The 26,629-nt window shown below is 40.4% G+C and overlaps 1 protein-coding gene across 2 annotated transcripts in view; it reads right to left on the bottom strand.

Annotated features, from left to right (window-relative positions):
- Positions 1–20,078, bottom strand: part of btbd11b (BTB (POZ) domain containing 11b) — a 148,155-nt gene extending 128,077 nt beyond the window's left edge. For both annotated transcript variants that reach the window (XM_028449418.1, XM_028449419.1), the window contains exon 1: positions 19,035–20,078. In XM_028449418.1, coding sequence (XP_028305219.1) covers positions 19,035–19,887 — 853 coding nt within the window. In that variant the 5' untranslated portion in view covers positions 19,888–20,078. The remainder of the gene's footprint in view (positions 1–19,034) is intronic.
- Between the last annotated feature and the right edge of the window lie 6,551 nt (positions 20,079–26,629).

Below are 26,629 nucleotides of genomic sequence, written 5' to 3'. Positions count from 1 at the left end.
CTGAGGTGGGAGATAGAGGGAGTTTTGGTGATGATGCGGGCAGCTGAGTTCTGGACTAAATGGAGTTATTGAGTTCATAGTGGTTATTGTGGGATAGGTGAGAGTGAAGTCGGCTGGTGACTGTTTTTTCGAGAATTTTACTGATGAAGGGGAGATTTGAGATGGGACGGAAGTTATTGAGATTGGAAGGATCAGCACAGGGTTTTTTGAGGATTGGAGTTATTGCAGCAGTTTTGAAGGATGAGGGAACAGTTCCAGTGATGAGCGAGGAGTGGATGATGACTGATATGATGGGAATCAGAGAGGGGAGGGAGGCTTTGACCAGGAATGTGGGGAGAGGGTCCAACTGACAGGAGGATGGTTTGGACAGACGGATGAGGTCTGAGATTTCAGAGGGAGTGGGGAGTTGGAAAGTAGAAAAAGAATGAGTAAATGGGAAGGATTCTGGTGAGATGGGGAGAGGAGAGTTCTGGCTGAGGTGGTGATGAATGTTCTGGATTTTTGAGGTGAGAAATGACATTAGGGTTTCACAGGATGAGGTGGAGTAGAACCTCTGGCTTTCATGAGCCGGAGATGGTGTGTGAACCAGTTGGCAGGAGTGGAGATTGTAACAGACATGGATTTTAACGGAGCCAGGGAGTTGAGAATGGAATGGAGTGTAGTGTTGTAATGCATAACCACATCATCAGGGGTGGAAAATGTATTTATGCCCAGGTGGTGGTCAATACTAGAGCTGAGAGTGTTAAGATTTATATTTTGAATGTTGCGTAATGATATGAGACGTGGAAGCTTAGTGGTAGTAATGGTGAAAGCAGCATTGAATGAGAGCAGAAAGTGATCATGTTATGGGGAGTTCATCAATTTTACAGTCAAGAGGGGTGACACTATAGCAGCAGAGTAAATCGAGAATGTGACCTTTTGAGTGGGTGTCAAACAGGCTGTCAAATCTCTGGTAAAGGGTGATTGATGTTGTCCATGTGAAAGTTAAAATCTCCCAGCACTATTATTTTTGATGAAAGGGAGAATAAATGAGTGTGGAAGGCAGCAAAGTCATTTAAAAAATCACAGTTGGATTTAGGCGGGCGGTAAACAGTTGCAATGATGGTGGGAATAGGTCCGGAGAGTTCACATATACTGTGGATTCAAATGGGGTGAAGAAAGGGGCAGACACAGGTGAGACTTTGATGGCCTCGTGGTGAATCATCGCGAGACCATCAAAAACAGGCCATGACATTGTATCATCTAATACCAGTTTAATCTGACTGGTTAAAAACTTCAAATGTGCCCTAATAATCTTGATAGAAATCTTTTTATGGTGCTTTCAATTTAAAAGCAGTATTTTGTCCAAAATAAAGATTAATGAAAGACACAAAACCCTACTGACGTGTGAAGGGCGAAGACGCCACAGCACACAAACACAGTAAACAATGGCCTAACAAACACGCAGACACCAAGCTCTCCTTGAAGTGAATGACGTCACAGGGTTAAGGAAAGGTGTTAGGAGAGGAGTTAGGAAAAAGCCATCACCTTTGATTTGACAATCAGACACACTTCCAACGTGACGTAATAATGTAACGGCTGCAAAGGTTAGTGGCGTCTGCCGTGGTGAAAAAACTACAAATTTCCAATATTGGACTAAAAGCTCCATCATAACACTTTCCGCTGATATAATCTCAAAAATCACAAGGTTTGAATGTGAATCAAAGGAAAAGAGGCTACCAGGCTACGAGGAACAAAAGTGAAACTAAAAGAACGTCACACCTTGCACTCAGAAATATGAATTATGTTGAATAAAACATATTGTGGATAAAAATGTCTCTGATACCTTTTTCTTGAATCACAGATTATTTAAAGTTGTTCAAGACATATTATTGCGTTGGTAACTTAGATGATCTCCGTTACTTATCAGTCATTGTGAGTTTCCGTGAGCACCCGGGTGTGCGTTTCACTTTAAATGTTGTCGCCGCAAGGAATTTTGGGTCAGCATTATCTCGAAAATCCATCCATCTTCCGACTTGAGCCGAAATGAGTGTGGAAGGCAGCAAAGTCATTTAAAAAATCACAGTTGGATTTAGGCGGGCGGTAAACAGTTGCAATGATGGTGGGAATAGGTCCGGAGAGTTCACATATACTGTGGATTCAAATGAGGTGAAGAAAGGGGCAGACACAGGTGAGACTTTGATGGTCTCGCGGTGAATCATCGCGAGACCTCCGCCCCGGCCGGAGTCACATGGTTTGCAGGTGTAAAACCCAGCCAGAGTGGATTCAATGAGCTGGGAGAAGTAGTGTTCTTGTTGCCATGTCTCGGTTAAACAGAGTAAGTCAAACTTACGGTCAGTGATGAGTTTGTGGATGAGTTGTCCTTTACTAGTGAGAAAGCGGATGATTAAAAGTCCAAATTTGATGACGGTGGAGCAGCGGTCGGCAGCAGCGCTAGCCGAGCGAGGGAGGCTGGCTAACACAGATCGATCCACCGTCCGACCGGTATGACGAGGAGGACGTCGAGAGCTGGACCAGAAGGACTGGATTTTGGTTGAGGTATCCGTTCGGAAGTTCCGGCGGGACCCACGGTGGATGTATCTCCGAGGAGGGAGAAATGCGATGTCCGGGTGGAGATGCAGCAAAGCCGGCAGAGGAGCAGACAGGTGATGGCGCAGACGGAGGAACTCGGTTGCGGAGTATTGGAACAGACCCGCCACGGGTATGTGGACAGGCGACAGAATGAGCCAGACACAGACGGGCCAGATCGACATACCGCCAGCCCTCACTGGAGACCAATCCAGACGGGGAAGGCTGACGGGGCGAGGCAGGGATTGACAGCCGACTCGCTGTCAGCTGTCGGACAGAGCAGGTAGGCTGGAGGTGGCCGTACACACTTCCAAACACACACAATCGGGATGTTTCAGCGTGCGTAAAGCAGTAGTTTGGAGTACAAACATAAAAGACAGAAGCTGCAAAGTCAGTTGGCCTAAAAAAAACAATAAAACAGCCCTAATTTATCAGGGAGAAGCGGCAGCAAGTCGTGGCAGTGTTCACTCAGACCGGAAGTGAAAGAAAAACCATGTGAGGATTTTCTTCAGCTCTCATGGTTATCTATCAGAATCCCAAAAAAAACCTTGTGTTTTACTTTCCGATCGACCCTGCCTATCAAAATCAGTACAGAAAATGAATGTTGGGACAAACTTTCAAATGTATTTTGGTGGTCATCGTGCTTAAACAAGATTTACATTATTCTGCTAGCTTAAGAGCCATTTCACCATCGCTACAGGAACGCAAACGTTCTCAGTTAACCACAAGAGGAGAATATGAGCCTTGAAATGTTGAACGAAGCAGATTCAGTTTTCATTATCTTCAGTGTTAAAAGTCCTTGATCCACATATTAAAAGACCGTATTGCTGATGTCAGCAGGGATGAACTGCAGGAAATTCCACTGCTCTTTTCAAGTGTCTCCAATTATTCTGAAGAACTGATCAAACTTTGGATTTCTTTCAAACAGGCCTGGGTAGGAGCTATAATCCACTGACTACATAGTTAATTTGAAGGAATGAACCAGCTGTCCTCATCATCAGCTAACGAACACACACACACACACACACACACACAAAGGAACTGTCACACATGCTTTTGTCACTGTGGTTCTGCAGCTGACAGGTTGGTTGATGGTTGACTTTGATTTATTGTGATTTAATGATGAAATGATATGAGATGATTCATATCCGTTTTACCACAGTAAACTACTCCCTGTTATTCAAGGTGGCTACATGCATTTGCTTGTATTTCTTAAAACCCATTAACTGCACTGTTTACTCACCCTATGCTGGGTACACACATAATCAGACTGTTTTTCTCTCAGTTTTATGCATTTCTGACCAACAAAGGCAAACACTAGATTATCTAATGTTTCAATAAGACTATCCTGTGGTCTGAGGTGTGTTAAAAGTGAATTTGTCCCGATAATGTGCTCCAAAACGGGTCAGAGCTGACAATCTTAAATATTAAACATGATTAATTTAATAAATGTAATTTAGATATTTTTTTATAAATTATAATTTAATATAAATATTAAATCTATTTCATATTTATGACCAAAACTCCTCATGTGTGAGGGAAAGCCGGCAAGTCCCAAATCTTGATCCCGTGTGGACGAGAATGTAGCCAATCAATAGGTGAACTTACTGAGAAACACATGATGCTGCATTCATAGCAAAATGGAAATCGGCCTTTCTGACTTTAAAGGTCCCATATCATGCTATTTTTCACCATCTCCATTTGTTCTAAGAACCTCAAAAACATAGTATTTGAGCTTTATTTTCCCAAACTTTCCAGAGTTTCAGCCTCTGAAAAGTCACTTTCTGATCAACTCTACACAAACAGGCTGATTTGCAGCCTACTTATGCATATTCATGAGTGGGCGTGTCTACAGACAGGACACTGACTTCCTCCTCCCCGCACAATGACGTAGAGCCACCCACTCTGTAGCCGAGCTCATGCTGATTTATAAACACCAGACAGAGTGTGGGGGCGGGGCGTTCACCGGTACATACATAGACTGTAGAAAATACATGCATATACATACATAGCACTGCGCAAAGGACACTGAAATGCTCACCTTCATGGGCGTGTCTGTTTACATGTCAATCATGGCAGAGAGATTCCTGGAGGCGTGGCTTCTCCAGCACAGTGCCGCGTCAAATTAGTCATCAAAGTGGGAACGCGTCATCAAATTGGAGCGAGGTGTTTGGGCTCACCCTGCAGTAAGAAAGGAGCAAATCACCCTCTAACTAAAGGTTGAGGGAATCAATGAAAAAAACACTATGGGCATGTGTATGAAGCCCTAATAGCACTTTATCATGTTGAAAGCACAGAAAAGTCCATTTAGCTTAACATGGGCCCTTTAAAATTCCAAGCTCCAAGTTCAGTGGCAGCATGTTGAAATATCTCAAACATGGCTGACCCGTATAATAATAGATTTTTTTCCCAACTTTATGAGGTAGGAATTCCGACTTCAGGTGGCGTTTCAAGTAAATTTTTCAAGTACAGTTGCTTCAGACACATACTCAGTACGATCAAAACTGTCCTATGCCTAATTATTTATCTTAAGGTGTGGAGTCTGTGAAAGATCTCTTCTGATTTAGAAAGTCCTTATGTCTACCCCCACTTTAACTTCAGGGAGAGTATTATTTACAACATTTGGAGAAGAAGCTTGGACCATAAAACAGGCCATGACAATGTATCATCTAATACCAGTTTAATCTGACTAATTAAAAACTTCAAATGTGCCCTAATAGTCTTGATAGAAATCTTTTTATGGTGCTTTCAATTTAAAAGCAGTATTTTGTCCAAAATAAAGATTATTGAAAGACACAAAACCCTACTGACGTGTGAAGGGCGAAGACGCCACAGCACACAAACACAGTAAACAATGGCCTAACAAACACGCAGACACCAAGCTCTCCTTGAAGTGAATGACGTCACAGGGTTAAGGAAAGGTGTTAGGAGAGGAGTTAGGAAAAAGCCATCACCTTTGATTTGACAATCAGACACACTTCCAACGTGACGTAATAATGTAACGGCTGCAAAGGTTAGTGGCGTCTGCCGTGGTGAAAAAACTACAAATTTCCAATACTGGACTAAAAGCTCCATTATAACACTTTCTGCTGATATAATCTCAAAAATCACAAGGTTTGAATGTGAATCAAAGGAAAAGAGGCTACCAGGCTACGAGGAACAAAAGTGAAACTAAAAGAACGTCACACCTTGCACTCAGAAATATGAATTATGTTGAATAAAACATATTGTGGATAAAAATGTCTCTGATACCTTTTTCTTGAATCACAGATTATTTAAAGTTGTTCAAGACATATTATTGCGTTGGTAACTTAGATGATCTCCGTTACTTATCGGTCATTGTGAGTTTCCGTGAGCGCCCGGGTGTGCGTTTCACTTTAAATGTTGTCGCCGCAAGGAATTTTGGGTCAGCATTATCTCGAAAATCCATCCATCTTCCGACTTCCTTGCTCCTTTTCAGGGCGCTAGGCGGGGGTACACCCCGGACTAGCCTGTCAAACACTAAATAAACTGGTAATGGAAACGCCTGAATTTTGAAAAAAACCCTTGAATATTGCAAAAAAGTTTGTATGCTTTCATGAGGAGGAATTTCAGATGTTTCAATATTGAAATGTGTCACAGAAGCACTATGGAAACAATTTTTCCGCAAATCCACATCACAGAGCGTGACGTACATGTTCAAATGACGTGAGGTACCTGGTCACATGACCACTTCTCTCTGAGAAAACATGGCGCGGTACATGTAAGCACGTTTAAAGCGCAATTATACTTTGTCGAAATTTAGAAATATTGCTTTTGTTCTGCGAGAATCTGTAATGGAAACCCAGCTAAAGATAAGACAACCACTGACACTATCATTCAATCCCACTACAAGTCAAGTCACCGACGCAAGCATGGGGAGAACATGTAAACGCCACACAAAAAGGACCCAAGTGTCCACATCTGGACCTTCTTTCTGCGAGGCAGATGTGCTAACCACTACATCACCGTGGTGCCCACTAACAGAACATTCATCCATCCATCCATCCATCCATTGTTCCTGTTTTTTAGGGTTGTGGGGGTCTGCTGGGGCCTATCTCCAGCTCTCAATGGGCGTTAGGAGGGGGTACACTCACATTTACTCCTATTGGTAATGTAAAGACTCCAATCAACTTAACAGTCACAATTTTGGATTGTGGGAAGAAGCCAGAAGCCCACGCAGCATAGGGAGCTAACAGAACATATTAGAGACAAAACAATACCAAACAAGACTAAAGCATGACAACAAAAACCCAACTGAAAAAAACAAAAAACAAAACACCAGGTCTAAAACAGAACACCCCAGATTATGTCTTTGAACTTCAGTATCTGTTATCTTTGACTGCTTTAATTGTAATGTATCATGTTAGGTTAACAGGTAATGGACGTGTAAGATTACCTGAGTCTCAAAAAATGACCCTAGAATGGTAACGTGTGTCTTTTCTCCTGTGCATTTGCTGAAGAGATAAACTGGCAAACTGGTTTTTGGGTGGCTGACAGCACAAATGGAAAAATGGATGCATGAGTATGATTTTGTTAGGGGGTAACCTGGAATGTTTTCAGCATTTTACTTTCCTGCTGTTTTTTTCTTTATATAACTCTTCATCATTTAAGTAACTCATTCCTTCATTCATTCATTCATTCCGTCATCGGAGGCCAAAACAAGCTGTCTTGTTTTGTCAGGGGTACACTGTAAATAAATCATGCACCCCAGTGAAGATTGTCTCTGCTTTCATGCATGCTTCCTCCTCCTCCTCCTCCTCCTCCTCCTCCTCCTCCTCCTCCTCATGGTCAGTGCACATACTCAGCAATCATCTGATTTAATACCCCACAATAATGACTGTTGTGTTAATGAGTGTCATTCTTCACCCTGATTTCCCAGCATGCTTAGTTATAATTTAATGTTATGATCTTGTTGCATAATAAATTGTAGAAACATAGATTGGCCTGACAACTACTAAAAGCCACTCAATAATAATGTAGGTAGTTGTTGTTAAAGATGATCATCATAAGCACCTGTTTGTTGTTCTGTGTGTGCTTTTGAATGCGCAATCGTGTGTGTGAATATCTTGGAATCTGGTCGAGGTTTACTTGCGACACGAGATGTGTCTCGACATGCCGTGACACACAGCTTTCTCAATCACACGTATCCCTTTTATAAAGGTGACAACATCACTGCATTGATTTTCTTTCTTCCTTAGCTCAAATAAAAAATATTTGATGAGTTAAAGGTTAGTTTTTTAACTTTTTTAACTTCTTCATATTAAACCAACTCTGTTAAACAGGAAAATCTCAAGAAAAGGAAGAAAGATAGAATAAAAAAGGTGTCAGATGGGCGAGGGGATCATTTGTGGTAAATACTGACACTTAACCCAACCATTCTACTTGCTGGCACTTGTTTGCACGGACTTGTTCTTTCTATAAAAAGTAGACGTTGCTTGTTTGGGTATCATCTGTCACCCACAGTTCTCTGATGGATTTTCCTGTTTTGCTCCCTGCCATCTGTGCCGCTTTTTCTCACAGTTTCCTTTCACCCAAAAAAGACGACGACATGAACAATTCATTTTTGGCCACAGCCTTGCAGCTTCTGGCTTCAGAGAAAAACTAACGGTTGTTTTATTTTGCAGATTAACTTTTTTCCCCTGCTTGTCCTGCTGACTATACATTGTGAAAAAGAGGTGAGCGCAAATGTAACATTGGGTAAAGCACTTAGAAAATCACCTAGATTATGTTTTTCTCCCACTGACACATAAACTGCATGCTCTGAGATTTGAAGAATGCATACAGAAGCTTTGAAGCTGAAATCAATAAAAAAAATTATGATTGTATGGCAATAACTGCAATTTCAAGAGCTGTCAGAGCTTTAATAAGAGCCGATCCCTTGTTGATGTAAAAGGTCAACCATGAAAATGAGACTAACCTGATAAATATTTCGTAGCTGCAAAAGATACAATGATTTTGCTTCTACAAATGGCATTAACCTGGTCGCTCTGCTGCTTTTACTCATAAATGATATATTTGTGGAGGGAAAACAATGATAATTTACGTAGAATGTATTATCCTGCAAAAGCACAATATACAGTATTTTAGCTTTTAGCCTACGTTAATGTTTCTTTTATGGATTTACTTTGTTCAGTGGCTGCAGATGTTTTTCAAAAAGGAAAAGGCTAATTTGCAAAAGGAAAGTTTTTCCACAATTTACTCTTGATGAAGGAGAGAGAAAAAAAATAGCTGCAGAAGAAAAGAAAGAAGAAAAAAAAGTGAAAGAAAGACAAGCATTTTCTGCAGGCACTGCCAGCTGGGAGCAGCATTAACTGTATTCTATCACTTGTCTCCTCCTAATCAACCTAAGTAAACTTGGCTCAAGCTTCCATTCCTTGTACCAGACTCTGTCGCTTAAAATTTCCCCACTCCGCCTCCAAACTTAGAATTAATACCAGATCCGCTCCTGACCCTGTGTGGGTTCGTGTGTGTGTGTGCGCGCTGGGTTGTGTTGCATGCTGCTATGGAATGGTTTTCCCTTGCACAGATATGTTATATCTTACTTCCAGACATTATGGGGACTTGTCTCCACCGGTACCAGAGGGGTACAGCTGCAGACCGCAGTCATTCCTCCCTGTCTGCCTGCCTCAAAGTCTACAGCAGTGCATGTGTGTACCAGGCACTGATACCCCCCAAAACACATGCACACACACAACCTGTTTAATCCTGTCTACCACCTTAGCCTGTTTTCTCATATCCTTTGTATCACCTCATCATATCAAACAGCAACACTAACAAGTATTTCAGGCCAATTACAGTATTTTTGCATGGTTGTCATTTGGTTCCTTTCAGCATTTTGCCTTTTAAGAGTCAGGATGAAATAACTATCTATTGCACACATGCATTGCTTTGAAAACAGCTTATTAAAGTCAGAGAACTGTTCGAGAAATGTTATTCTCTTTAGAGACAGATTATAAATATTTCCACCTAACCTCTGCAGTATGCTGCAGTTACTCTACAGGCATAGCGTGGGTACCTCTGGGGGGAGTAAATTGCTCCAGTGCACAAGTTGTTGTTATTTTTTTCTCTACATTTTTACAATTAGTGGGCGATTTTCTACATTTTTTTTTTTTTTTGTATCGATCGTGAAAAGTGTTATATCTAGTTGAACAGAGAGCGAACACGACTGCAAAGAATGCTTTCCAGGCAAGAAAAAGTAAGCTTGAACGGAGAACAACGCTCACAGAGTCATTCAGATTCCCTCCCATTACCTTTCGGCTGGGGTGCATCTCCCATGCTAATGGAAACACCTACACAATAGATGCAAGGTGTTGTTGCTGCACTGCATTTCTATTTATACTGCCAACAATTTTGGTGCATTTAGCTACCAACAGATGTCTCCTGTATAAATTAAAATTATGGTTATTTTTCTAATATATACAGTAAACTTTGTGTCTTCTTGATGATAAATTAAAACACATATCATTGTATTGTCTGATTTAACAAGGTTTGTGGAAACCCAAAATTGTTAAGATTCTTGCACAGCGAGGGAGGAATAAATTGAGCAGATACATAAATATTTGTAGTTTCTTCATGTTTGTCAGTGCGTCCGTGTTACGTTTACAGACGGTACCAAAAAAAAGTCTGATATCCTGGTTTATTGCGTTAAACCGTCACCAATTTAGTGCTAATTATCTATTGAAATACAGTAAAATGTGACACTTGAAGGGTCTGTCGCCAGATAATATATACACTTAAGCTTGTGTTCTACACTCATAAGTTTAGAACTATAGAAACATAATTAATCCATCTTTCTACACAAAAAAAAAACCAATGCACCATAATCGGGTATATCTGATATGCTGATGATATCCAACAGTTTAGCAATTGTAAGAACTCCATGACAAACTAGCAATCCTCAATGTTTACTGTAAAACTGTGACAAAATAACCTTTTAATATTGTGTAACAAACATCACATATAATCTGTCATTATATATGTACCAGTTGATTAACATAGTTAGCAAGTCAGTGCAAGCTTATTAGCTATTAGCAAAAATAAAAATGTTTATTATGTCTATATTATCACGTAAAATAACTGAAACACATAAAATACTAACGTGCCACTCACACTAAGTTTGACGTCAAAATGAGTATGTAGTGTGTTCACATTAGATCAGAGGTTGGGAACCCAAGTCCTCAAGGGTCTGATTCCTGAGACTTTTAGATGTCTCCCTGCTCCAACACACCTAGTTGAAACCAATGTGTTGTCATCAAGCTCTGCAGAAGCAATGATAACGAGCCATTCACTTGTTTCAGGTGTGTTCACTGTGCTCTACTGTGCAGTTACACAGCGGTCTGTGTTTCTAGACGGCTCGGGTTGGGTGGGTGGCCAAGATCCCCACTGACCTCTGGCACCAACTGTTGTGATTCGGTCCCTGTATCGGGGCGCATTGAGGACAGTCCATCCCTACCGGAGAGCAGAGAGGGCTCAGCGAGGTAATCATGTCCACGGCTCCGATTAGCGGCGAGTTGGGAGCGGGGCGATGTCGCCGCCAGGCCCTTCCAGGCCACAGTATGTTTGAGCCTCCACGCACAGCGGAGTTCGGACTGTCCTCACTCCTCTGAGCCTAAATACGCGGACTGTCATTACGGTTACGTAAGCAGAGGATGCATTGCACACAGGCAGCATTGGAGGCAGCTAAAGGGCTGCAGGGGTCCTCAGGTTAATACGGGAGCGTCCGAGCAGGTTGCCTGTATTAAATAGGTGGTGAGGCTGATGAATGTGTTTCTCTGTAATTCAAATTAAAAAGACAGTTAAAACAACCCGTGCACACCTAGAAGTCCCTTTTGTGCCCAAAAAAACAGAAAAAACAACAGAAAGGAAGGGGAGTGGTTAAGACAGGTCGCCGGTTCGAGTCTCAACCAGGTCAACACTGTGCGATGTTGAGCAAGTCCCTTAACCCCCAACTGCTCCCCGGGCGCCTGCATTTGGCAGCCCACTGCTATCCCTCGAGGAAAATGGGTAAAAATGCAGAGAAGAATTTCACTACGGTGATCAATAAAGGTTACATTATTATGAAAATCCCCCCTACATTGCTGAAAACTGAATGTTTTCAGCAATGTAGGGGAGCAAAATGACACCGTTGGGAGCCCCTACGCTCAACAGCGCTGGCGAGAACCCAGACATACTATATCTGCGAGCAGTTGGTTTTATGTTCCTAAAGATATTTGCTGAGACATGTTCATGTCATTGAGGAAATCCAAGGATCACTGGGTCCTGGGTGTAGTGGAAGCTGTAAGAAACGTCCAACAGTGCAGAGTAGTTTCCTGTTCTGACAGAATACCACAGGCAGCGAAGGGAAACCCAACACGAACCTGCAAGTAACACTGAGTCAGAGTCAGACATGGTGCGAGGAGCTCCTGACATCTTGATGTATGTATGAAGTGTGAGTGCGTGTGTTTGTGGTGTGTGTGTGTCTGTGTGTGGGAGGCCTACAATATGCTGAATGTGCCAATGTGGGAATGCAAGCAGCAATAAGTGAGAACAGGCTCGTCTGTTATTGGATAATTATAGTCCTGCGGTATGGAGCTCGAAACAATCAATTTAGTTATCAAGCATGAACAAGCTGCAGGGGTTTCTAGATGATTTAGTAGGAAAATAAGTAGGCAGTGCAACAACATGAAAAACCATAAAAGAGTGCTTGAAAGAAAAAGAAAAATATACCTATTCCATCCAAGTCAAATTTGTACAATTTCGTACAATGTTTTACTTTTAATATTAGAAAAGGGCCTTATGGCCGGGTTCCTTTTGAGCTAATGCTTACATGCATGTTTCAATGTTAAAGAAGTTACTAATAGGATCAAAAACCAGACCCACCCTAACCCTAACCCATACAGATTGATGAGACACAAATAATGTATTGTACAACATTTTTCAAGAATCAGAAATCCATTGAAAGCCAGTGAGTTGAGAAAAATTGCCTTTTCACCATATCTGAGAGAGTTCACTGACTAGTTTTTAAAGGAATCCTCCACTGTTTTTAGAAATGTGGCCTAAAACCTTTTAAATGTCCTTATTAGAAAATCTATGCCTAACAAAACGCACTCTTTTGCACCATATTTGTTTTATTAACTTTTAAAACTGGGACTACTTTACCCAGTGTGCCACCATGTAGAAATGACTGTAGAATTAGTCCATTGAGTTCTATAGGAGGTGAAGCATTCAGGATAATTTAACTGCTTTTTCAGTCAAAATGACAACTTGTGCTGCTTTGGGTTGCTCTAACAATCAGTAAAAGTTAAAAAAGTCGATGTAAACCTCTTTTGTTTACTGAGAGATGACGAATTAAAACCGTGACAGAGAGTGGGAACCACTCTGCTGTTTCGCAGATGCCATTAAGGAAAGAAGAAGAGCTCAGTGTGCATGTCAAGAATCCTACAGCTGCTCAATGCAACAGAGAATTCACTGCTGATTCTAATGAGCAGCAGTGAATCCTGGTTGCCTTTATTTACATGCACACGGAGCTCTTCTTCTCTCCTTAATGGCGTCTACAAAACAGCAGAGTGCGAACTGTCGCCACCTGTGGCCACAGATTTTTTTCGGATCACGGTTTTAATTTATCATCTCTCAGTAAACAAAAAAGGTTTAGATCAATTTTTTTAGGTTTTACTGATTTTTTATAGAGCAACCCAAAGCAGCACAAGTTGTAACTTTGACTGAAAAAGCTGCTAAATGATTTTGAATGCTTAAACTCCTATAGAACTCAACGGACTAAAAGGGGTTAATCACGTCACCAATGACGTCATTTCAACATGCACAGGGTAAAATAGTCCCATTTTGAAAAGTTAATGAAACAAACATGGAGCAAAATAATGCGTTTTGTTAGGCAAAGATCTTCTAATAAGGACATTTCAAAGATTTTAGAAGACGATTGTAAAAACAGTGGAGGATCCCTTTAAAGCCATGCAAGGCAAAACTCTGACAAAAATTATGAATTTAGCAAATATTTACTGCTAAGTGGTCAGGTGGTTCTGACGCCTGTCATAGTAGTCATATTAGATGTCTTCTTTCTCTTACCACTAATAAGTAGGACGACAACAGGGATCGCTTTGATAAAGAGATTCTTTCAAATGTTCCCTGGGCACCTATAGAAAGGACACCAGGGATTGAATGGTAGCCACCAGGCTTTCCACTTATAGACCGTATATTGATGTGATTTCACAGTTTAGGTCTTTTAACAGCTAGTGCTAGACAAAAAAAAAAAAAAAAAAAACAATTGTTTGCATGATGATCTTTGATCAATCATAAGGCTAACAAAAGTTTTAGAAGCAAACATCCAACAACACAAAAAGACAGTCATTCTGAGGACTGTAAGCGCAGTACTGCACAAACTTTATGCACTGCAACCTCTTCCTCCTTGACCAATACGCCCCTATTGCATCTATTTCAGACTGTTTGCTTGCATCTCATCCTTTTTTATCAGTCCCACGCACCAGTGAACACTCCTCACATCTTTCACAACTGGAGGCAGGCTACATGCGAGCATGGATTGTGTCTATTCGCACTGCAGAGAGTGACTGAATTCTGAGCAGTAGGTGCACATTACAACACCTAAAGAAAGAAGCATGTGACAAAGCTCGCTGCAGCATTTGTATGCATTTTGTACAGTGTTCCAGGTGTAGGATATATAGAATATGTTTGGTAACGACACCTGACTGTTTTTCCAAGTGCATAAATATTATGTAAATTAAAAACCAGCTTCAAAACGAGGGGTGCGGTTATATAAATTGCTCTCCTAATGATTAAAAGATTCTGCTATTGATTCATCAATAAGGCCAGTGAGGCGTTCCAACACTGTCAGCCTCTGTTGCCAAACCCCTTCATCTCTCAATTTGTCTTCCCCACTCTCTAACTCGATTTCATTCATATTATTCTACATAATACATGATAGCACTTTTTTTATTACATGAACCTGTTGCCAGATGAGACTCACAAGCTTTCTTTGGCATCCATAACAACAAGGGCTATCATGATTTCCAAGTGGTCGGAGATGTATCGAGTAGCAGTGAAGTCTGAATGCAATTGGACGCAACCCTTTTCAAAGCAAGTGAACGGGTTTTCTTAGTACTTGAAAAGCCAACGTCAAGAAACTACAGCAGAGGATGAATGGGTAAAATATCAGCAAATGCTCACAGGGGAGAAAAAAAGGACCTCAATCCTCTTTGGAGGAACAGAATGAAATTAACCTCGACAGGGTATCACCGCATTGAAAGCTGCGGGGAGAGCCCTTTTCTCAAAAAGCAGTAATCATGAGTCAGAGACCAAGGTGGGAGGAAGGGGGGGGGGGGTTGTTCCTTTCTTCCTGCATGCTTTGATATGGAGCACAAAAAGAAGCAATGGCAAGGAATAATAATTTCAAAAACATTGGCAATCATACAATGTACAGATAACACAGGAAGAAGCAAAGAGAGAACCACTCTGTCCTTATTAGCAGCTCAGTCACTGTCAGCTTCTGCACCATCTCTGCATCATAAATGCTTTCACTCAGGTGTTTCAGGCCGGGGTGTTGCGGTGTGCCTGGCAGCGAGAGCGTCAAGCTGAGAAAAACCTCTTTCCTTAGAAAACAGTTGAGGAATTTCAACATTTACTGTGCTTCCAGAGGAATACATGAATTCATGTTCTGCAGGTCTAAAGAAGGCAAATGAGACAGAACAAAGTGGGCTACTATAGAGGGAAATAGGGCCATAGATATTGCAGTGCATGACATACAGCATGTAAACATTCCTCCACTGTTTTTACAAATGTGGCCTAAAACCTTTGAAATGTCTTTATGAGAAGATCTATGCCCAACAAAACACATTATTTTGCACCATATTCGTCACATGGACCCATTTGCCTGTAAAAATCCCATTACTTTATATTGGAGTGAAGCATTCAGCCTGCTTTTTAGGTCATTTGTTCATTTGTTTTAGGTTTTTGTTCAAAATGCTAATTTGTGCTGCTTTTGGTTGCTTTAAATCCGTGTTTCCCAAACTTTATTGCCCCATAACCCTTAGTCTTTATTTCTTATCGCAAGTACCCTTTAGTTCATCTCATACATTATTTATTTGTGTCTGCAGGCTCGTCTAAACTCTTTCCTGTCTCTCATCTATCCTTAACCTTAAATGTAGGCCTTTTTATTCATTTATTTCTGATGTTTTGCTCGTTTTCAATTTGAAATTCACATTTTGGTGTATTTTAAAGAGTTGTGCCACAAATTATTATTGATGGATGAGTGTGCATGTAAAAAAAAAAAAAAATCTATGATCATAAAAAATAAACTGACAAATGGTTCTCTGTTCCTCCTGAGAGGTAGCCCTAGTGGTACACGTACTCCAGTTTGGGAATTACTGCTTTAGATTATCAGGGAATGTTAAAGATGTTGATATAACACTCTTTTGTTTACAGAAAGAGGTTAAAAAGGAGTTGTGACCCAAAAAATGATCTGTGACGGCAGGGGGCGAGAGTTCCAACTCTGCGGTTTGGTAGTAGACAATGACGCAGAGAAGAAGAGCTCTCCTAAGGGACCTTTACTCTTCCTTAAACAATGAGCAGCTGACGCTCTGGTGCAGGGGTGGGCAACTCAAATCCTTGAGGGCTGGATTCCTGAGACTTTTAGATGTCTCCCTGCTCCAACACACCTGGTTGAAACCAATGTGAATCAAGCGCTGCAGAAGCATGATAACGTGCCATTTGATTCAGGTGTGTGGGAGCAGGGACACATCTAAAAGTCTCAAGAATCTGGCCCTCGAGGACTGGAGTTGCCCAACCTTGCTCTAGTGGCTGAAGTTAGAAGTAAACCATGGACTGTTGAAGGACTGCCACCCAAAAGGACTTCTAACCACAGGGTTTGTGCGTCTTTAACAGTCCGTTATTTACTCACTTTTACTCTAAAAAGCAGGCTGGATGCTTCACTCCAATAGAAAACAACGAGATGTTTACAGGCAAATGGGACTGTGTGTCATCTTCAATCACGTCATTTCAAGATGGTGGAATACAGGTACTAAAACGGTGAAGTAGACCTATTTTTAAAAGTTATTAAAACAAATATTGATGATGACAGGTAGGAGTCTCGGGGTCACTGGTGATACAGAGATATTGTGATCTATGTGTTGAAAGTAGGAATCAGATGGAAGGGAACGTCAAAGGTCGGAGGTGTGGTGAATCTCAATATTTTTTACTCTATAAAGTCTTGCTGGCGCAAAATGCCACACAGACAGTAGCTGTGCAATATGTGCCACCTTTGGCTTTTTCTCCTATAAGGGACAGCACATGTGAGTGAGTTCTGTAGTGTGGCTTGTTTAGGGGATGGTCTGGGTTAGGACGCATTTAACTGTCTTTTTCATGCTGTTCTGAGAAGTAGCAAAAGCAGCGACTCCTAAAACAAGTGTTTAATACAAAATAGGCTATAACAAAAAAATACATCATTTTAGGCAATTTGTAATTTTCTATATCAACAAAATAGGAATCTCCATACATCTTGAATCTCAATCTAGTCCCCAAGCCTACTAGACAGTATTCAAAAGTGATACAAAAAAAAAAAGAATGCAAGTAGAGTGGAGTGGATGGATGGAGGCGTGAGGGTGATGTGTGACAAGGACTGAAAAATAACAGAAGTCTAAAAGTCAAGGCCCATGTGCAAACTGTAATTCAACCCTTGACATTTTTTTCCACAGAAAAGAAATACAGAAAACTTTTGTTTCCATTATAAAGAAAAACCAAATATCAATCTGTTCCAGACATGTATGAATAAGGAGATTTTAAATTATATACTAAATAGCAAAACCTTTGACATTTTCGTAATTTCTATAAAGGAAAAAACTGAATGAAATTAATTCAAACCCAAGGACCAGGGGCCAAATCCGGCCCTCTCTAGCATCCAAATCTGCACGCATGAGAAAGCAAAAATGACATTGAAAACATACATCTTTGTGTGAATTACCAAATGATCTATTCGTGGTTATCATTCAATAAAAATTCATCAATTCAATGAAACTCCACAATATTTGCTTGGGGCTTGCTATTTTCCCATGCTTATACTGTATCACATGACTGTCACTGCAGTCACAAATTGCTGAAGGAACTCTCAATTTATTTAAAATCTTGCAAATTCTCACAAACATTCCCACAACAATTTGTCACAAAATAAAGACATTTTAAAGTGGAGATTCAGCAGGGGCTGATTTATAGCTGGGGTATATCAGTTATGCAGGGAAATGCAAACTATAGCTACACAATAATTGAAATTGCTATATCATTCTCATTCCACTGTATTCCTGTATCATGTTTTTCTGCAGTCAGTGCCTTCTCCTCGCCCTTGTCTTTCTTTTAAGTTTCAGGTGTCGTGAAGCTGGTGATGGCATTTCCTGATCTGTGGTTCACGGCTCAACTAGTCTGGGACACTCTGATGTTCTATCTCTATCCTGTTCTGTGGGTCTTTCTGTCGACTAACCCCAATCAGTCGACGCAGATGGCTGCCACCTCTGAACCTGGTTCTGATAGAGATTTCTTCCTGTTAAAAGGGAGTTGTTTCTTCCCACTGTCACTAAAATCTTGTTCATGTGGATCTTGTTGGGTTTTTTTTCCTTTGTATTATGAGTTTCATATTATGATAGTGCTTTGAGATGAATTCGTTGTAATTTGCGTTATACAAATTAAGTTGAATTGAGTATTCACACGCTCCATATTTGGCCCCCTGAGCGAAAATGGCTTTGACACCACAAGATTTACAGCGCTGTCTCTCAACCTTGGGATCAGGACACCATTTGGGGTCATGAGACACTGGGAGGGGGTTGCCAAATGCCCTTAAGAAACTAAGAATATTTTTTTAACAATTTGAGCCCATTTTTTATGTTTAACATTTTTCTGCAACTACACCAAACTTGACATATTTGAACTTATTTTCATCACTTTTTCGGCACTTATAAACCCTTTCCACCACAAAATCCAATTTCACCATCTTTTCCAAGGTCACTTTTAAGTTTAACCCATTTTATTTCTGATTAAAACCAGGATTTACATCTTTAAGATGACTATATACTATGGCTCAAATAATAATAAACTTCCTGGATAACAGTTGATATATTATTCAGAATAATCAATAAATAAATGTGGTTATCACAGATTCATATAACAATGGACCATCATTTTATTATTCCCCCTTATAGATGGCCCTGTCTCCACATGACTGGTCTTCATTTCTGTGTTCAGGTAGTGGGGGTCCCTGGCACCTTTATTTTGGGGTTGAGAACCACTGGTTTGTTGTTCAATGTTAATCAGTGAATAATTAACTGAGGTGATTATGAAGCTGTAGCTGAAAGAAGAAGCTATGTCTTCCTCTGGTGACGGTGTTTTCCAGGTAACCTTCATGGCGGTGCACAACTGAAGGCTTTGGTGTTGTGCACATACATGTTGCTTCCACTCACCGTTTGCATTCCTGCCACAGGTCAGGTGCTGCCATGGCTGCAGAGAACCCCAAACCTCCGCATCCCCGTTGACCGCCTGCTCCAGGACCTCCACTGTGAACTTGGGAATCCCGTTATCCCGCTCCAGGAGCGCGCTGCGCAGCACCCGTGCGTACACCTCGCGGAACAGGCTCTCCATGCACGCGGCCAGATAGATGGCCGCGTGCTCGTGGATCCTGACCGCCACCCTGCTGTCCACCATCCACCTGAAGAACTTCCCCACGGTGAAGATGAGCCCGCAGCGCACGGACTTGCCTCTGCTGAACTTCTCCTCCTCCGTGCTCATGTTGTACAGGGACAGGGCTCCGAGGGCCGCGCTGATGCAGCTCGTGGACACGCTCCACGTCAGGACCATCTTCATGGCACTTTGGATCTCGTACTTGGTGCATTTGGCGTAGCGCAAACTCAGGCGCTGCGCCTCCTTGGCCACCCGCACCAGAACCCGGCTCACCAGCACGGAGAGCCGGAGCAGGACGTCCTGCGGGGGGGTCGGGAGGCTCATCTCCTCGTCCTTCGTCAGTGCGCTCGCCACTTCCCCGAGGCTCCACGGCACATCCTCAAGCTCGGGTAGTTTAGCGCATTGCCCGGTGCACTCCAGGATCTCGGCGTCTTCGACCAGGACCGTGTTGACAGTGTCCAGACTGTTGTGTCGACTGTGCATGGAGTCGGTTAGATGCCAGTAATTCCCCCCATGTGCCTCTGAGCAACACAGCGACGCACTGGAAGACCTGAAAGAGTCCGCGGCTCCACCATAACCCGAGTCAAGCGTCAAATCCTCCAGGGTCCGCGCTGCTGACTTACTACTCCTCGCCATAGCTGCACTTCATGCTGCAAGAAGGTCCCCGTCCTGGAGTCTGAACGCGTCTCGCTCAAGTTCTGTAGGTGTAGCACTGCCTGATGGCGCGTGGCTGTCGGTAAAGTGCGCGCAGGGCTCGTGGCACAAAGTTGAAGCGTCGCTGGAGCGCATCAACAGAGCTGGAGCTGAGGCAGCGCAGTGCCCGACACAAGGGGGCGGGGCCGGACCGAGCTGTTAGCAAATAGCAGCGGGTTTTAGAATGGGAAAACACACTAGTGCTGCATTTCAGCAGGGGTGTCAAACATGCGGGCCGCAGTCCAAATTAGGTCCAAATGTTTATTTTTTTTAAATTGTACCATAGTCAACATTTATTTGGTGTCCCGATAACACTTTTTCACTTCCGATACGAAACCGATATTGATCCGATACAATGTCAGCACAAATTAAACATACCTTTATTACTTATTTTGTGGAGTGGAAAGTTATAGAATAAGGCTTGTCAACTGATAATACTCAAAGAGAGAACAATAGTGAGCAACAGTAGGTATGAAAATAACTGATCCATTTATCATCAACCAATGGGTTACATATATTTTAACTTTAAACATTTAAAACATTACAATTAAATTAGATAAATAAATAAGCAAAATTCCTATTTTAAGGGCAAAAATACCCAAAGCATATTTTACAATGTAATGTACATTCTACAAAGTATCGGAGTACTTATAACAGAAATTTTAGATGCAGGCCGATATAATCCTAAGCTTTTTTTTGTTTTGTTTTTTGCTGATATCAAACTGATATCAATATCAAATCAGGACACTCATTTGTTATTGTCTCTGAAGGGGTTGGTGTTTTAAATTACATATTTAATAAGGCCAAACATGATCATATCCATTCTATATATGTCAATTTTACAGATTTCTGTTAAAATGCTCCTTAAAAAAAAAAAAAAATATTTGTCTTAAAAGTTCTGGTGATTTATAATTCCTTCCATTATTTGTGAGTAATTTGTTCATTAAAAATAAATAACCACACGGTTTGAATTAATGTAGTAAATGCATCATTTTAAAATAACTAAAAATGTATTAGTATTATTTTATTCATTTCAAAATGTTATATATTATATAGTAGCCCTTTCAGTATACCAGGAGTTTGAAATGCATCCTGTTGAAGCAAATATTGATCAGGCTGAGAAAGTTCCTTGGTTTTTCTGAGGTTCATTCAAAATTAAACACGTCAATGTGTTTAATATATAAACCCCCCTGCAGTAGAAGTGTGAGAACTTTGACTATAATGAAAGCTTGTTATTATATTTAGAGGACAAGTCAGGCCTCAGGTTCTGGCATTTCAGATATTTTCTACAGGGTCTATATGCCTGATCGTAACATGACTCAACACCATTAATAATAGATCACATGCATAATGCAGCTTTCTCTGTTGCTCTGGAAAAGGAATCGTTGAAAAAGATCTGCATTACTTTCAAGGTTATTTGATGTATGATCACTTTATCAATCTAACCTAAAATAGTCGTATAACCTTATTTTCACTTATTCCACTGATGAGCTTTGAAATAAAGAATTAGCTTATATTTTCATTCAGTGGCAGGAGAATGTGAAAGTTGCTGTACACGTTTGGGTTTAGTGAAGAAATCATTGGGGAACTCACAATGCTTTAGACTGCTGCTTTAAAACTGAATTTAAAGTGGCCACTACTCAGTTACTGTGTGTGTGTGTGTGTGTGTGTGTGTGTGTGTGTGTGTGTGCGTGTGTGTGTGTGTGTGTGTGTGTGTGTGTGTGTGTGTGTGTGTGTGTGTGTGTGTGTGCGTGCGTGTGTGTCAGGAATCTCTGTGGAGCAACAGTGAACCCTGGTGTACAATTATGGATCAGATACTTTACTAAGCAAACAGCATGAGAGTGTTAAAGTAATTCAAAAGCAAGTTCTGTTAAAATGATGTTTGTAGATATCTGTTAGTCGCTAATAGTGCACATGTCGCAGCTCTTAGTTTAAAGATAGGGAACTTTCATCATAGCGGGGGCCACAAAGATGTAATTATTGATCCGATGGTCATATTATCCACAATCATGTCAGCATTTCAAATAATGACCAATCTGAGCATTAATGCAGTCGAGAACAAAGTGTTTTTGTTGCTGTTTTGTGGGATTTTTTTGAGTTATTTAGTGTATTTTTGTTGTATTTTGTGAAATATTTGAGTCATTTTGTAAAAAAAAGATTAAAATTATTGTGTGTTTTGGTTGTTGTTGGAATAAATTTGTGTTTTGCTGTTGTCATTTTCAGATTTTTGAGTCATTTATGTAGATTTTTCAGTTGTTATTTTGTGCATTTGTAGTCGTGTGTGTTTTTGGAGTCAATTTGTTTGTTTTTGCTGTTTTTTTTCTGTCATTTTTAAAGTCATTTTGGACATTTACTTTGGGTGCCAGACAAAATTAGGGCCGCATGTGGCCCGCAGGCCTCCAGTTTCCCATGCCTGGCTTAGTTATAATACAGTTATAAATAAAGTGGCTCATTCATAATGTTGTATGTGGAAATATTGAACATGTTTCAGACATGCAATGTTTGATACAGAATACCTTTCTTTCATTAAAATGAGATAAAATATTTTAGGGCCCAGATGCATGAGTAAACTTTGGTAATCAGAATCAGACGTACTTGACTAATCCCAGGTGGGAATTACTTGCATTACAGACGCTCAAGAAATATTGCAACTACAAGAATAAACACGAAAGAATGAAAGAAAGAAAAACATACATAATTAAATGAAAGACTGTTAATTAAATAAGGCAAGGCAACACAAGTGTATTTGTATAGCGCATTTCCTACACAAGGCAACTCAATGTGCTTTACTTGATCAAAAAGTGTAAAAGAAAACATTTAACAGCTTAAAAGCAATTAAAACAACAAAATCTGCAGCAAAAAACATTGTAAAGACTTTAAAACTAATGTGTTCTGACCTCTTTGTTCTGGTTAAGACCCGAGCTGCAGCGTTCTGAACCAGCTGTAGCTGTTTGATGCTCTTTTGGGGGATTCCTGTCAGAAGACCATTACAATAGTCCAGTCTGCTGGAGATAACAGCATGGACCAGTTTCTCCTGATCTTTCTGAGTCATTAAACCTTTCACTCTGGAGATGTTCTTTAGGTGGTAGAAGGCTGTCTTTGTGATAGATTTGATCTGACTGCTGAATGTAAGATCTGAGTCAATCAGAACACCAAGGTTTTTGACTTGGTCTTTAGCTTTTAAAGATCGAGACTCAAGCTGATACTGATAGCATTCCTCGTTTCCTTGTTATCAAAGACAATCACCTCCATCTTGTCATGGTTTAGTTGAAGGAAGTTTTCACTCATCCAGCAGTTTACTTTTTCTAAGCAGTCATACAACCTTTCAACCTTATGTCATTGATCACTTTGATAAGAGCAGTTTCAGTGCTGGGATGAGAACAAAAAGCCTGACTAAAATTTATCAAATATTTTGTTAAAGGTTAAGAATTGGTTCAGTTGGTTGAAGACCACCTTCTCTGATCTTGGCCATAAATGGAAGGTTGCTGATTGGTCTATAGTTAGCCAGTATAGAGACATCCAGTGTTCTCTTTTTTAACAGAGGTTTCACAGCAGCTACTTTCAGGGATTTTGGTACGGTGCCTGATTGGAATGAGCAGTTAATTATCTGACACAAATCAGAAGTTTGAAGGTATTGTGTCAAGGCAACATGTTGATGGATTCAGCTGCTGAAAAGTCTCCTCTATTGTTTTTGGGTTCACTGTAATAAACTCTAACATTGTAGTTGACTCATCCCTCAGTGGTTGAAGCTGTTCAAGCTTTTTGTTATTTTGCTGATTTGTTGTGATGTTTGACTTTATTGATTGTATTTTTTTCATTGAAATATACAGCAAATTCATTGCATTTTCCAGCTGACAGTAATTCAGGCGTTATCTGATCTGGGAGGTTTGTGAGCTTTTCAATTACAGAAAACAGCGTGTCAGAAAAGTATTGCTGTCTTGCTTTGAACAAGCCATCATTGAATTTATGCAGACTTATTTTGTACAGTTCTAGATGAATTTGGAGTTTTGTTCTTCACCATTTATGCTCAGCTCTTCTACAATCACATTTGAAATTCTGCATTATCTCATTATCATTATTCTGTGTGTTTGGATTTCCCTTAGTTTTGATTGGAGCTACCACATCTATGACATTACAGACTTTTTAAATAAACTCATCCAAAGATTATCAACTGTCTCAACACTCAAGGTTGGTGTTATCGCCATGGCTTCCATAAACTGTGCACGTGTTGTCATTCATGTACCTTTTATATAAACACACAGAAGTTGGGGGAACAGATGTTACAAAAAAGACACAGAAATGATCAGATAGAGCTACGTCTCTTACATAAACAGCAGAGATATCAACACCTTTAGAGATAACCAGATCTAAAGTGTGACCTTGAATGTGTGTCGGACCAGTCACATGTTGTATAAGACCAAAAAGGTTCATTAAAGCATATACAGTAGTTCTTTGGCAGTATTGTCCATGTTATTGTCTACATGAATATTAAAGTCACCTGTTATTATTAAAACGTTGTATTCAGTGCATACAACTGACAGCAGTTCAGCAAACTCATCCATGAATTCTCCAGAATATTTTGGGGGTCTATAAACAACTTAAAACAGAACGCTTGAATCACCCTTCAGTAAGAATGACATATATTCAAAGGAGATAAAATCACCAAATGTTATTTCTTTGCACTGAAATATTGATTTAAAAATGGCAGCAACTCCACCACCTTTCCTGTAAGTACGACACTTATTTAAATAAATAAAGTCTTGTGGTGCACTTTCATTGAGAATAGTATTACTGATACCATCATTCAACAATGTTTCATTAAGAAATAGTCTAAGTGATGTGTCAAAATAATATCATTAATTAACAGTGATTTGTTAACAAGAGATCTAACGTTAAGAAGAGCTAATTTTAAAGACTTTACTAGAGACCCTGGTGGACATGTTATAGTAGTCAAATTTTTATCTCTATTAACTTTTTGTTTCTTTTTAATTTAACAATTTTACCTGTGTTACCTGTCACCACATGAATTAAAGAAGCTGCATTAACTCCATAAGGCCCTGACCTTTTCTGGTTGTTCCTACACATAGAGGTATTGCAGTCCGGACCCAGCACACATCAGACAGATGTTGCAAGTTGAACACAGCTGGCTGTTTGGATCATACCCTTGTCAGCCAGAGGAGAAGAGGGATCCTGGGCCTGGTATCCTCGAGGAGGGATGGGTGGTGCTGATTGGTTCTTTAGGGGAGGAGGGCAGGAATGATTTCCTGTGGCATTCCATGGTGTGGGTGGTAAAGAGGAAGGGAGATAGGACAGTTCCTTGTAGGCCTTGGTGTTGCTGACCGCTTTGTCAGACACAAAGTGTAAAGTAAATATGGTCATCAACCTATGAGCTCTCACCTAAAATATATACTCAAAATATAAGGATGCGTATGAATTGATATATTGAGGTGAAACACTCACAGCAAACTAAACATCTTAGATGGGAAAACATCACCAACCTTGAAGAGCATTTATTCAATATCAGGGTTTCACGTCTGTTCGTTGCAAATGAGCTTCTTTAGCTCTGGGACTTATTTAATCACATTTTATTTATAAGGCACAGGATCCCAGATGGAGCACAACTTGAGAGGAGGTAATTAAAAAGAGCAAATTTATTTCCAATTAAAAGCCATCGCAAGTCAAGCGCATTATGCTAATGTTCTTGGTGGTCAGTTTGAGCTGTATTACCGTATAGGCCTATGAGATAAGCTATATCTGTTACTGAATGTGTTACACCTCGATTGATCCTTTGTGATTTTGTCATTCGAGTATCTAGATCAGGGGTGTTAAACTCATTTTAGTTCAGGGGCCAAATGCAGAGCAGTTTGTCTTATGGGCTGCAGATTTTAGGTGGGAAAATTAGTTAGTTAATAATTACTTTCCTCTAGTTTGCACTTCCACTTATAAATAAATGATAAAATATGAACGGCCCTGATAATATCAAAGCAATAAGTGACATATTACTCCCTGCAGGATCTTCACTTTCATGTTATTTGATTTTATGACCCATTTTTATGTTATTTGTGGATATTTGTGGAATAATTTAAAGAAAATTGCAGGATTTTGGAAAAATTATGTTTATATTAGTAATTTTAGATTGAAAATTGCTGCCATTGTGTGACATAGGCACGGGGTAAATGTGAGCCCTCCTAATATTGAAGTTTCATTGAATTTGTGTAATAATTTGGAGATATCTACAACTGAATTAGTCGTAACTTACATAATAATTCATGGCTTCTCTGCCTTGTTTTGCTTGCTGCCGCGGGCCAAATTGGATGCTCTAAATGGCCGGATTTAGCCCCCGGGCCTTGAGTTTGACACATGTTGACTGGATGACAAAGACGAGGAATATAAAGCAAGGATTCCTGTCACATTTGACCCCTAAATAGTGAATAGTGTTAGTCTTTGTGGTTGTGTTATTATTTGTAACCAAAAACTATGGCTACTCTACTGAAAGAGGATAAGAGATTCACACACTAAACAGTTCACCACCTTTATAACCTCACATATCAATGCTGCCCTCTAGCGTTTGGTTACAACACTCACTGCAGTCAATAAATAAGAGCAGAGACTGTCGGTGCAAGGCTTTTCATTTAACATCAGCGCCTCACACATGCGCAGATAGAAAAATGATCAGAATACCCAT

Source organism: Gouania willdenowi, chromosome 6, assembly GCF_900634775.1.
Source record: "Gouania willdenowi chromosome 6, fGouWil2.1, whole genome shotgun sequence".
Classification (NCBI taxonomy): Eukaryota; Metazoa; Chordata; class Actinopteri; order Blenniiformes; family Gobiesocidae; genus Gouania; species Gouania willdenowi.
The sequence above is the reverse complement of the archived record's forward strand: the minus strand, read 5'-3'. Positions and strand labels throughout refer to the sequence as shown.